This window comes from Onychostoma macrolepis, chromosome 06, assembly GCF_012432095.1.
Source record: "Onychostoma macrolepis isolate SWU-2019 chromosome 06, ASM1243209v1, whole genome shotgun sequence".
Classification (NCBI taxonomy): Eukaryota; Metazoa; Chordata; class Actinopteri; order Cypriniformes; family Cyprinidae; genus Onychostoma; species Onychostoma macrolepis.
Genome location: NC_081160.1, coordinates 14,123,191 through 14,136,033, shown reverse-complemented (window position 1 = coordinate 14,136,033; position 12,843 = coordinate 14,123,191). Strand labels below are relative to the sequence as shown.

The 12,843-nt window shown below is 38.2% G+C and overlaps 1 protein-coding gene across 4 annotated transcripts in view; it reads left to right on the top strand.

The window, feature by feature from the left end:
* The window catches only part of tnrc6c2 (trinucleotide repeat containing adaptor 6C2), a 63,446-nt gene extending 53,671 nt beyond the window's left edge, over window positions 1–9,775 (top strand). For all 4 annotated transcript variants that reach the window (XM_058777857.1, XM_058777858.1, XM_058777860.1 and 1 more), the window contains 7 exons: window positions 304–468; window positions 1,110–1,298; window positions 1,490–1,639; window positions 2,848–3,063; window positions 3,273–3,346; window positions 4,027–4,166; window positions 4,600–9,775. In XM_058777857.1, coding sequence (XP_058633840.1) covers window positions 304–468; window positions 1,110–1,298; window positions 1,490–1,639; window positions 2,848–3,063; window positions 3,273–3,346; window positions 4,027–4,166; window positions 4,600–4,981 — 1,316 coding nt within the window. In that variant the 3' untranslated portion in view covers window positions 4,982–9,775. The remainder of the gene's footprint in view (window positions 1–303; window positions 469–1,109; window positions 1,299–1,489; window positions 1,640–2,847; window positions 3,064–3,272; window positions 3,347–4,026; window positions 4,167–4,599) is intronic.
* Window positions 9,776–12,843: the final 3,068 nt, after the last annotated feature.

The window sequence follows — 12,843 nt, the reverse complement described above, 5'->3', positions numbered from 1 at the left end:
AACCAAGTATCTGTATTTTGTCTCATCTCGTGATCTAAGTATATTGTCACACCCCTAGTGTTGATAAGCGGTGATATAGCTCATAATTTTCATAACTTTGCCATAGTATCCTTTCAAATGTTTAAGTTGCAACAGTCATTGCATGTGCTGCCCCCTCCCCCCGCCCCCGGGAAAAAGTTCAGGCTCAGGATTTTTTTTGCTTTAACCCCTGAATAGTTTTTTAGTTATTTTGATCTTGATGTTTTTCCCCTTGTGTTTGTGAATGTGCATTAATCTTCTTGTCTCTTTGTCGCCCCCCTGTAGCTGGTTTGAACCCGAACATGAATGTAAACTGTATGGAGGTGGGAAATCTATCTCTCAAAGACCCCCCTCAGCCTCAATCCCGGCTCTCGCAGTGGACTCATTCAAACTCCATAGATTCCCTGTCAGCTAGTGCTCAGCACATGGAGGCAAACCTCAATAAGCACGGTATTAATTTATTCATTGCTCCAAACATATTATGGGCTTGATTTTGCACTGTGACATGTAAAATTTATCTAATCTAATCTATAATGTCAAGACAGTCATATGGTCCTCTAGGTCTAACATCCTTTAAAAGACTCCTGCTTCCACAAACAACATTCCACTCAGTGAAAACACAGCAGTATCTTTAATCAAACATCAAACTCCAGACACTGAGTCACAATTTCTGTCCCTGAGATTTGTGTATTTCAAAAGGACAGACAAAACTCCCTCTTAAGTTAAGTGCTTGCAGACATTCCAGAGTTATTTTTGCTCCGAGTCAGCAGGGCCTTTTAAAATATTATCCTTCCTTGGCATTTGTTCTCAGTAAAACTTGCCTGAACAGTACGTCCAGCCAAGCCGCTGCAGTTTACTGGAGTGAGTTCAGCTGAGGACAAAAGCTCAAGCCTGTAATCTTGAATTGTATTATTCAGATTGTATCTTTGAAGATGGATTTTTTTAGAGAAGCAAAATAGCAGTTCAGATATTGGGCATCAAAATATATATCTGAGTTTGGGTTGCTTAGTCTCTAAATATTTTATTACATGATTTTTTAAGTAAAACCTCCTGTGAATAGACAGATTAAAGAGACTGTTCTTTTGTTTCAGGTTCAATTTCTTCTGCTCAGTCCCATGTTCCTATCGGAAAGAGCACCATGGAAGATTCCTTCAGCCCATACAATCTGATGTCAAGCTCTGAATCCCCCACCAGCACCTTGGTGTCTCCAGAGAGCTGGACACAAGGCAAAAGCCCCAATGAGAAAATGTCTAGCAACTCCAATATCAACTGGCCTCCTGGTACGCTTCAGTGGCATATTATCCACACTGATCACAGTGATATTTATTTTTTTTATTATATGTATGAGATGGCACACAGATTAACCAGAAAAAATTTAAGATGGAACTTAATGACCAAAAGGTTGCGGACCCCTGTTACGTACTTTGAGTCTTGATGCTGGACAACCAATTATGTTCTTGCTTTATCTCAGAATTCTGCCCTGGGGTGCCATGGAAAGGTCTGCAGAACATTGACCCTGAGAATGACCCCAACATGACCCCAGGAAGTGTTCCAAGTGGCCCCACCATTAACACTAACATACAGGATGTGAATCGCTACCTGTTACGTGACAGGACTGGAGGTAAGGATGATTGATGTCATATGAAATAAGACAGAGCTTGTTACTTAAAATTTCTGAAATATTTACTGCTAAATGAACATTGACTGTCTTGCTTTAAAGCTATAACAGAAATCACTGTCATTACACTATAAATGTATTTCACTGTTTCCTCATGCTCCTTTTGCTATCCACTTGGGACAAATGGTCATAATAGCCTCGTACCCATCTCAGAATGGGACTATGTCTTCCTTGAGTGAGTGGTCAGTCAGTGCTTGTAACTCGTTCGGTTTGTCCTCTCAGAACGAGAGGGATGCTAACAGTCCAGGTACAGCCCTAAATCCTAAACGGCCCTGCCCCACACTAGACCTCCTTACCCTTATTTATCCTTGAACCTAGACAGACCCCTCACCAAGTGTGTGTTCTCCTAAAACCCTAAAAATACATATAAATTCCTAAAAGTTTATATATATATATATATATATATATATATATATATATATATATATATATATATATATATATATATGAACTTGAATAAGAGGTTCTTATTATAAGGTAGGTTATGCAATTATCTTAGATTATTCATTTTCTTATAATAAAAGTTTACAGTATTCTAAAAAATGTTGGTCAAACACTTCATTCCTTATAACATTGTTAAATCAAGTGTCTCTATCACACAGATTCCCTCATTTTCTGTTTCGGTAGTACTGTCAATGTTTTTAGTGATAACTATTAAAAAGTATAGGATAAGTAATATTTTTAAGTCTCTTAGGCTCACTTAGTCTGCTTTTATGTATAATTCACTAAAACAGTATTACTACAAATTGTTTTCTGTTTTGATATTTTAAATGAAATATTTACAATCTTATTTACTGATGGCAAAGCTGAATTTTCATCATTCTAATATGCTGTTTTGGTGCTCAATAAATAATTCATAGTAATTAAATAATAGCTGTGCTGCTTAATATATTTGTGGAAACTGTGATTCAAAAATGTTCAGCATTCTTTGATGAATAGAAATATAAAAAGAGCATAATTTATTTGAAATAAATGGCGATTGGAATGGACTTTCTCTACCCCATTGTGGCTCTTTGCAAAACCCCAACCAGAAACAAATTTCTGTTGGCATATTGTTTTAACCAATCCTTGGAGGCAACGATGGGTGGTGACTGTATCTACTGCTGTTATTAATTTGTCCCTCTCTTTCTTCCTCTCTTCCCTTTCTTCAGGTAAACTTTTGGAAATGAAGTCTACCTGGTCCCCTGGACCCATCTCCCACACACAGGCCTCTTTATCTCATGAGTTATGGAAGGTTTCCCCAGGGACACGTAACTCCAGTGCTCCCTCACGCCCCCCTCCAGGCCTGACCAACACCAAGCCCTCCTCCACCTGGGGAGGAAACTCTCTTGGCCTCAGCCAGGGCTGGACCAGCTCTTACTCCTCAGGTAAATCCTCAGTACACCTTTGTGGTACAAAGCAGCAAAACCAGTTACTCGCGAGGTTCTGCTGTAGTGTGGTCGACCAGTCAGACTTCCCTCTGTCTTCTCAAGTTGTGTGTTTAGAGTTGCAAATGGACAGAAGTCAAGAATTTAGTGGAAAATATGCTCAGCTGCAACATGTTTTTCCAAATCTCTCTCTCTTTACTTTGTTATAGAAGGGGGAACTTGGAGCACTAACAGTTCCAACAGAGGAAGCAGCTGGCTGGTGCTGAGAAACCTCACTCCTCAGGTGCATAGAGCAAACAATTTTTATTACTGTGAAAACTAGTATGATTTATTCAGATTCATATCGCATGAGAGTACAGAAATGTACAGGTATGTCACTTTTTATGCAACAAAGGTGTTGAGTTTTTATGTAGCATTATGCACTATACGTTTTTTAGTTGATGTTCAGATGTTCAATGTAGAGATTTTTTTTAAAACATCTTTAAAAGCATTTTTTTTACTGCTGCAAAATGTTTCGCTGTTTTTCCAACATCTCTCACATGAGTACAAAAAGAAGCTTTGACAAGCAGGGCACCTCATCAGTATCAATTTCGAAACACTGGGTCAAACAGAAGAATCCGTAGGCAGCCATATTCTGAGTATGTGTTTACAGTGGCATCTATGTACCATTACGATAGGAGCTTCTTAGCTATACACACTTAAAAATCAACACGTTGTTTTTATTTGTCATTCACCTCCTAGCAACGAGACAGATTTCTTTGTGTTCAATGTGCGTGTAAAGTCTGATTTTGAAAGTAGTGCAGTGTTTTCCAGCTTTCTTAAAGTGCATTCAAAAGTAGTGCAGCATCTTTGTACTATTCCATGCCTGTTATTAATGCAAGAACGCATTCTCTCTGAACTGCCCCTTAGCACTTGAATATGAATAACAATGAATTTAATCATTTATCTATGTGTGTGCATCAGATTGACGGCTCCACCCTGCGGACTCTGTGCATGCAGCACGGCCCTCTCATCACCTTCCATCTGAACCTGACGCAGGGCAATGCTGTTGTACGTTATAGCTCCAAGGAGGAGGCTGCCAAAGCCCAAAAATCCCTGCACATGTAAGACTACAAGCTCTTCTACATCAAACCTCACTGAGGCCTTGTCCCAAATGGTACCCTAAACCCCAACGGTCTTCCTCTGAGTCCACACTTTTGTGACGTGATGCCTCTTTGTCTGTCAGGTAGAAGTCTGCTGCAGAGCCCTACGGCCTCACGGGCTTTAGAGTCATGTGCACACGGCCAGCATTGTATGTCCACAAGACTGCAAGTGCACATGAAATGTGCCATTTGGGACAGAGCCTAAGAGGATGTTCGAGAACAGCTTTTATTTGCGATTTATAGTGTTAGCTGTATGTTGTTTCTTCTTTTATTTCTAAATTCAAGTCCTATAGATAAATGCGCATCATGTCGTCTTTCTCTCCTCAAGCTGATTTTATGTTATCAATCAAGAAAGCTTTTTAATACCCTTTCATCTGTTTGTCTGCCTCTCAAGGTGTGTGCTGGGTAACACTACCATCCTGGCAGAGTTTGCCGGTGAGGACGATATAAACCGCTTCTTTGCACAGGGCCAGTCCCTTACTCCTACCACCAGCTGGCAGGCCAGCCCAGCACCAGGCTCCAATCAACCCCGGCTGGGCAACCCTGCTGCCAGCCACCACACAGGCCTCTGGAGCGGGGGTGGAGGAGGTACCAAGACAGTCTGCAGCACCGGGAACAGCAGCAGCGGAAATGGAGGCGACCTGCTGTGGGGAGGTGTGCCACAGTACTCCAGTTTGTGGGCTCCCCCAAATGGAGACGACACCAGGGTAATCGGCAGCCCCATCCCAATTAACACTCTGCTCCCGGGAGACCTGCTAAGCGGAGAGAGCATGTAGGATGTATCGGATATCATAAACCAACAAAGTCAAAAGACCTAATGGATCAAAACCCAAGCAAATCAATGTGGCGATAATCACTTTTTGTGGAGCTGTAATGGAGGTTTAGGGTGAAACAAAGCTGCAAACCTCCCACTGCTGTTTATTTGTCCTCTGGTTTTTACGTCAGACTCTTTGTTGTGTTCGTGGATCTTGTTCTTAGTGTTCAAAGACCTTGAGAAGCCAGAATCAGTAGAAGCAGAAGCCTTTTAATGCTTTTTTTTATTATTTTTTTTTTATTTCCAAAGGTTGTTTTTTTTTCTCAGAAGTGTTGTGCAGGAGAAGCCATCAACGAGGCAGTCATCTGAAAGCGACCCAGGCACAGTGAGACCTCATGACACCTTTCCCTATAACGACACTGTTCTGATGATTGGAATGATCCTGGTACTTTTTTGGTTTTAAACTTTACATAGTTTCTTCAGAACTTATATTAGCCGTAAGTGCTCTCTCTCCAGGTCCTCCTTAAAACTTTTATTTTATAAAGCCAACAAAAAAAACAAACAAAAAAAAACTTTGTATCTTGCACAGTTCTGTTTCTGAGCCAGCGAATAGGCCAGAGCAAATGAGAAGAACACTCCTAGCAGTGGCCTGTCAGCATGACTAATCACCAATGATTTTTTTCTTTAATTCTTTTAGTTTTACAAAAGGGAGCTGCACTGCTCTATGATTTCTATTTACTCACGCCAGTTTGTTTTTACAAAAATATGTGTATGGTTTAAAAAAAAAAATAAGCTGAATGTTAAGCTTTGATGTAGATGAATGAATGTCAGTGTGTCTGCTGGAACTTGACCAAGCATCTGTGTGCGAGTACATAACCACTGTTAAAAACACTCTCAGTGGAGGCTTTTTAATTATACCTAATGGACTTCAGTGCTGAATCAATCAGAAGTTATTCAGTTACTATGTGATGTATCTGGTCGGCCATTTTTATTGAGATACAACCAAGACAAGAAACTCATTCTGATGCATTGTGCAATAGAAGCCAGAGACCCTTTCTTCCGTCCACACTGAAGCTTACTGAAACTTAAGACACCTTCTTTTTTTTTTTTTTTGAAGATTTTTGAAGAATTTAACCTTTGAACTCATTTTCCCACCTTGCCTCTGTCTGTCTGGTTTGCTGGCTGTTCGGTATTTGCGTGGAAAGGAGGAACTGTTAATTGTGTTTGACATCACTCCATGCAGTTTTAAACTCGGCATGTGTGGGATCACACAGTCTCCCAGCTACTTCTTCACCAAACAGAAACGGAATCCAGAACGGAGACAAATGGCACGGGAGTCAGGCACAATACCAAATACAATGGGTTTCTCTTAATGCAGTACAGAATAAGAGACCTTTGCATTTGGTACAAACAAAAAAGACATCTACGTTTTCTATGTCTCTTCTTAAAGGGGTATTATCATAGCACTTATTACAAGAGTTATGCTCCTTCTGTGAAGCCAATAAATCAGATTATGGAGCGTATAGTAAAAAAAAAAAAGGAAAAAAAAAAAGAAAAACAATGACAACAAAAACTTCTTATGGCAACTTTTAACTTTTTTTTTTCTTTGTTTTTGTACCTTGCTGGTATTCAAAAAAACGTATTTGTTTGTCGTCCATCTCTGGTCCAGAAACTTGAGTGCAGAAAAAAAAATCTGAATGAAGGGAAGAACAAACTACAATCATACAAAACTTGCAATGTATGTTTTTTTTTTTGTGTCTGTACTTTCTCCCCCCTCTCTATCAAAGTGAATGTCATTGCTACTCAAATGAAATAGTCAAATGTCTTTGTCTGTCTGGAGGCACCTCGATTAGATTGGATTTGAAAAGGAGGATGTGTGGTGTGTTAGTGCCTCAATGTGGAAACTGATAGGAGGATGTTTGATTCTCCATCGCAGCTTTCTCCGTGCTCCTAGTACAATGGAATGCAAGAAAGGACAGTCATGACGTCATGATATGGACGTTGGCGTCATCGCTCATCATTTGCGTCCTCATTGTAGTAACTTAGGTACGGATCTTCGAATGTCCCCCGTTCCTTCTCTGGATAACATCACACCTCTCATGCGTCCTTACTTACTCATGGTCTTGCATGATCTTTTCTGCTGGAGTTTGAGAAGGAATGGAATTGCCAGTGTTGTGAAACTTGTTTTTTTTTCACATTCTGTTGGTCTTCATGCAGTGGTCTTTAACTGCCTGCAGTGCTCATATGCAGATACACTTTAAAAGAGGTGCCTCTGTATACCTGTCCTGTGTAACGAATGCAAACGAAGATCGATGGTGTGGGCCATATTTGTTTTGTTTTTGTTGTTGTTAACAGTGTTCTTAGATCATTTAGATTAGGGCCTCTTCTGTTGATGCGTATGCATGTGACCTCACCCTGGGTGTCCCACCTCTAACTCAGCTGCTAACATCCTCTTTCTCTTGTGTGGCCTCGGCGAAGCCAGCCCTGTTATCAAGACAAGCCTCCTGTACTTGAAAAGCCCTGTCCGAGCAGTGTTTCTATGGACAGACTCTTTCTGCCACTGGCTCTTTAACTACAGCACATGGTATGCTGTCACTATGCAAAGTTAGAGAAGATGGGCACGTAATGTCTGCCCTGTGCCAATCTGTGGCTTTCAAAGAAAGTTGGAAATATCTCACAGTCCTCCCGTAATACTCAAGCCAATTTCAGTTTTTGGAGGTCTGTGTGTTAATTCTGCTGAATTTGATCAATCTCATTTCAATACAATCTCAGGGCACGACAAGATGAACTAAATTTATGTTTATTGAAAGTTGATCATTTGAAGATTTATCATTTGTAAGCGGTTTTACACATTCAGTGATGTGTATGCAGCTTACAAAGTGCACATTAAAGAAACGCAAGAGGATATTTATCAGTGGGGCAATAAATTTAGGAGGGTGGCTAGTTTGGGTCTGCTGCAGAGCCAGCAGTTCATTTCTACAGTAAATGGGACCTGCTTATCTTACCTCTCTGCTGCTGGTTGTGTTGAATTCCCCTTATGGTCTCATGTGCCAATATATACATAGATATATGTACAGTACACTGTGGCATCTCTGACTTCACATCTTAAATTCCAGTGTGTGTTGTTTTGTTGTAGAGCACTTCTGTTCGGAGGCACTTTGATGATTCTTGTGTGTTTGAGGTGGGATTGGGTTCGAAAGGGTTGAGGATATTCATCAAGATATATTTGTCACCTCATGCTGATTATTTGTGATAATCTTGTTGCTGTCATTGGAAGAATCCTTTATAACAAGCAAGAACTTTAACAGCATTGGGGATTATGGTGTGCTAATGGCATACAGATAATGAGTAATCCCTGGTACTTTTTTTGAATACCAAAAATGTAATAGCATTTTAATATCTTTTTTTATAAAAGTTTGACAAAAACACAATGAAGGAAAAAGATCTATAATGTTTTAAAAATGCACTTCTTGCTGATATTATCTCCTGTTTGCTGGTCATGTTCTGAAGGTTGACGGCAAGCTGGAGTGCCTTTTGTGTATGCTGTATTAACTGTTTGTTTGTAAAAATGGGGCCCTGAACTGTACATTTCCATCTCTGTTTCAGTTCGTTTGGGCCTTTATGCTGTATAAACCTTTTTTTTTTTTCTTTTGGGAAAAGACATTTCAGCAGATGTGTCTTAAGATACTAAAGTTGTTCATTGACTTATTTTTTCTCTGTTTCTGGGTGGGGGGTGGGGGGATCACTGTTGCCTGTGTATGTAACTGCCTTGTTCCAAACTCAGTCGCAGCTGACTGACAGTGAACCACAATGTGGCTGTAATTCCAAACAGTCAAACATCACAGGAAGTCTCTGGTGACACCAGCATAGGTAGACTACAGCTAAACATTATCCTGTATATTATCATGCTCATTATGTAGGAAAAAAATGCTATCAGATTTCTGAATCCTTCCCTTTTGAAACTACTGGATAAAATGTCATTTGAATTAAGCAATAGACCTTGATCCTTACAGTGTGTCATTTGAGAGAATTGTCCTAAAGGGAAAAAAAAAAAAAAAGAGTGATCAAAATGATAGATATGAACCAAACAGTCTTACTGGAGTAGCATGTTTAAAATTAAATGACACAGGACATACATGCAGTATTTGTGTATACCTTCAATCATTATGTTGAAACCCTCAATTATGAACCATGTTTTTGTCTCTTGGCAAAGAATGAAAAATCATAAACATATCAAAAGAAATATCTTCACCGATACTTGAATTGAAGTGCGCCAATTGTAAAATGTGAATTTATTTTTTCTTACATTTTTGTTTGGGTCTGACACTTTCAAGGTATTTGATAATAAGGTAACATGCTCACAAGGTTAAACATTCTTCAAAAGAAAGAAAAAAATTGTGATCTTAAAAAAAAAAAAAGTTTGAATGTGTTTGAGTGGTTTTGTATGTGCGCTCTCTAATCACTGCTTCTCGTCACGGGGCGACTGTCTGCAATTATGATCCATTTAGTATGTTGTACTGTCTCTGTTATTTGTGTGTGTTTTAAAAATTGTTCCAACATGGTTACTATCTAGCGTTGCACTGAGTGTCTTTTTTCCCTTGCTCAGCTAAACTAAAAAACTGAAAACTGCAGGGGAGATGATGACAATTCATGTGTTAATGTTTACTCAAGGACTTTATGGATTTATTTTCATCTTAAAATGTTTAAAACCTGTAAAATTGTATCCTCATAGTGGCTTTTATTGTGGATTAATTCCCACAAGAGTTATCATTTTGAAGTGTTGCATCATTTCAATTGCATTATTAAAAAAATAAAATTAAATAAAAATTAAAAATTAAAAATCCAAAAAAATAGAAGATAAAAACTGAACTTTGGCCGTAGTGAGAAAGTTGGTTGAGAAGCAGTTACATTCATGGATGAACAGTAAAGATAACCAGATGCTAGTTAGTGACATTCTGACTCATTTCAAAAGGTGCCTCTCTTCCATTCTGTGAAATTTTTTCTTTTCAAATCTACCTACCGTTTACAAATGGTTGAATTGTCTGAACTTGCAAAAAGAAAAGAAATTGATTACAAGAATGCAAGAAAAAAACTTTTTAATTACATCTTCCATAAAATAAATGTTTTTTTTAAAAAAAAACCTTTTCAAATGAAGACGTATGCTACTTGCTGAACTCTGGGATTGTTTCAGTGTTGCATTGTATTTTGCTTATGAATTACATTATTGTTGTTCTTGTTAGTTGGACTGATACCGAAATGTCTTTAAGTTTTCATTTCTGTAAAAGTAACATGATTCTGTCACTGTCTTGCACACTGACAATGGACTTGGATATTTTCTCAGGAAGATTGGGGGTCCAGAGTTCCAGTTCCACTGTTATGATGTTGATTATCATGAGAATTTAACAAATCGGTTAATGAAAGAAGAAAAAGATGTTGATAGAAATCCAGCTGTAAGCACTGAAGGTTATGGATTTAAAAATGTCTTTTTGAATTTTAATCCGTAGCAGATACACATTTACCAAATATTAGATTTTAGTGAACCTATGCGTTATATTTCTTGAAGTGGAGTACTTTCCATTTGAAATATGTTTGTTTGTATCTGTCGCTTTATGTACAAATACAGTTTTGTTTATTGGTTAGGTTGTGGAAGGACCTACCACTGTTTGATTTTACCTTGCCTGATGTTTCTCAACGAGGTCCAGTAAAAGATGCTTGATATTCCATCCTCTTGTCTTTACTTGTTTTAAAAATTCAGTAGAGGCCTGTATGCAAAGGCCTGAGAATTGTAGATTAACACAGAACTTGAACTCTTACCAGAATTTCTTACTAGTTTTTGATTGCGGGATGAAAAGGTTTAACACTAGATGCAGAAATAAGATGTTGTGAAAGGATTAAGAATCTATGCACAAGTTTGAGGGGACAGTATGTCCGGACACGCTGTTCTTACAAGGATATAAGGATCTTTTTGGTGGGGTGGGGTGGGGGAGGGGGATTTCCAGTTTCTTTGTACGAGTTTTCATTTTAATCAGCAGAAAGTGTCATCATCATGCTCTGTGTCTCCCAACCAAGGAGCATCATCAACCAAGCACTGTGGGTTTATGCAAATCTCTGACATTCTGGTGTTTAAATGGAATGATGGGTTGTGAAAGGGAATTTAACTGTTTCTCTTTATTGTTCAGATATTAAGAACATGACTGTACTGAGATTTAACAATGTTGCTGGCTTTTAAATGTTTTTTTTTTTTTCCCCCTTACCCTTAAACGGATAGCTGACACAAAAATGAAAATCCTGTCATCATTTACTCACTCTCAGGTTGTTCCAAATCTGTACAAATTTCTTACTTCTGGTGAACACAAAAGAAGATATTTTGAAAAATGTTGGGAACCTGAAAGTTGCTGGTAGCCATTGACTTCCATGGTTCCATTTTTTTTCTCACTAAACTATAGAGATAAGTGGATACCGACAACTGGTTACCAACATTATTCAAAATATCTTCTTGTGTGTTCCACAGAAGAGGGAAATTTATACAGGTTTGGAACAACAAGAAGGTGAGTAAATGATGATGAAATTTTCATTTTTGTGTGAAATATCCTTTTAATAGAATGTGATCGCTGAGGACTTGCACCGAAAAAGTCTTTCCACGTGGTATGGAGATTATTTCAGCCTATATTAATAAACCGCATTTTTCCTCTTAAACTGTGTTTGTTTGTTTTTTATTTGTTGTGAGCTAATATTTTATTTACATCAACAAATGTACGTCAACATTTGAGTAGATTTTTCTACTCTTTGTAAGTAGTTTATATGCTGGCTGACCTGGCAGTCATCTTGAACTTGTACTGAAATGTGAGTTTGGCTATATATTGTTTATGGCGATATAAATTTTGATTAGGGCTGTCAGTTTAACACGTTAACGTAATTAATGAGTTATGGAAAAAATAACGGGATTAAAATATTTTAACGCTGTTTACGTACTGGCCCCGCCCCCAGACCTGTACATCATCTTAGACTGCATATAGTTGACTCTTCACAAATATGCAGGGCAAAAACTTCATGAGTGTAATTATGCCCTAAAATTCAAGATATTTGTGCAAAAATGCCCCTGTATGAGTTTTTGTCTCATATTTGTATCACACGATAAGCGATATCCAGGGTTCCCACGGGTCCTTGAAATCGTTGAAAGTTTATGAATCTGATTAAAAATTTTCAAGGCCATGGAAAGTTTTTGAAAATAAACAAACATAGATACAGCTCCTTGAAAATTCCGGTCCGCTCATGTGTTATTTCGCCAACACTTTGTGCATACTAGCTTGCTTGATTTACGTTGCACATTTATGCGTTACGTTAAGTGTTTCCCACGTGAGGTACTTTGTGTTGTTCGTTGCCATGACGTTCACACGCACACGAAACTACTAAGATGGTACCTCAACGTTTCACAGACACACCGTGAAACATTGCAAAAATAGGCTGAAACCGCTGAAACGTGATGCCTGGAAAATGCAAGTTTCAAGATATGTGGCTCACAAAAGAAGATTACAAAGAATGGCTTGCCAGAGATCCAAAGGATGTAATGTTGAATTGCTTTGCTTGTTAAGATAATGTAAAGCCATGAGGCAAGAAAAACTTAAAAGCATATTCATATCTTAAAACTTCTGGTTACATGAGCCTAAGCTCTTTTCAATAAAAATCCATGCAAAAGTTAATATCAGATCATTTTAGAATACAGTATAGTATGTACCAAATATTATTCAATTTTATGTAAAACAGAAATACAACAAATATTAGATTTCTGTCATGTGGCCAAAAATAAATGCAAATTTTTTTTGCATAGTTGTGTTTGACACATGAAAACTGTAACAATGTATCTTACAAGGTGACACGATGTAA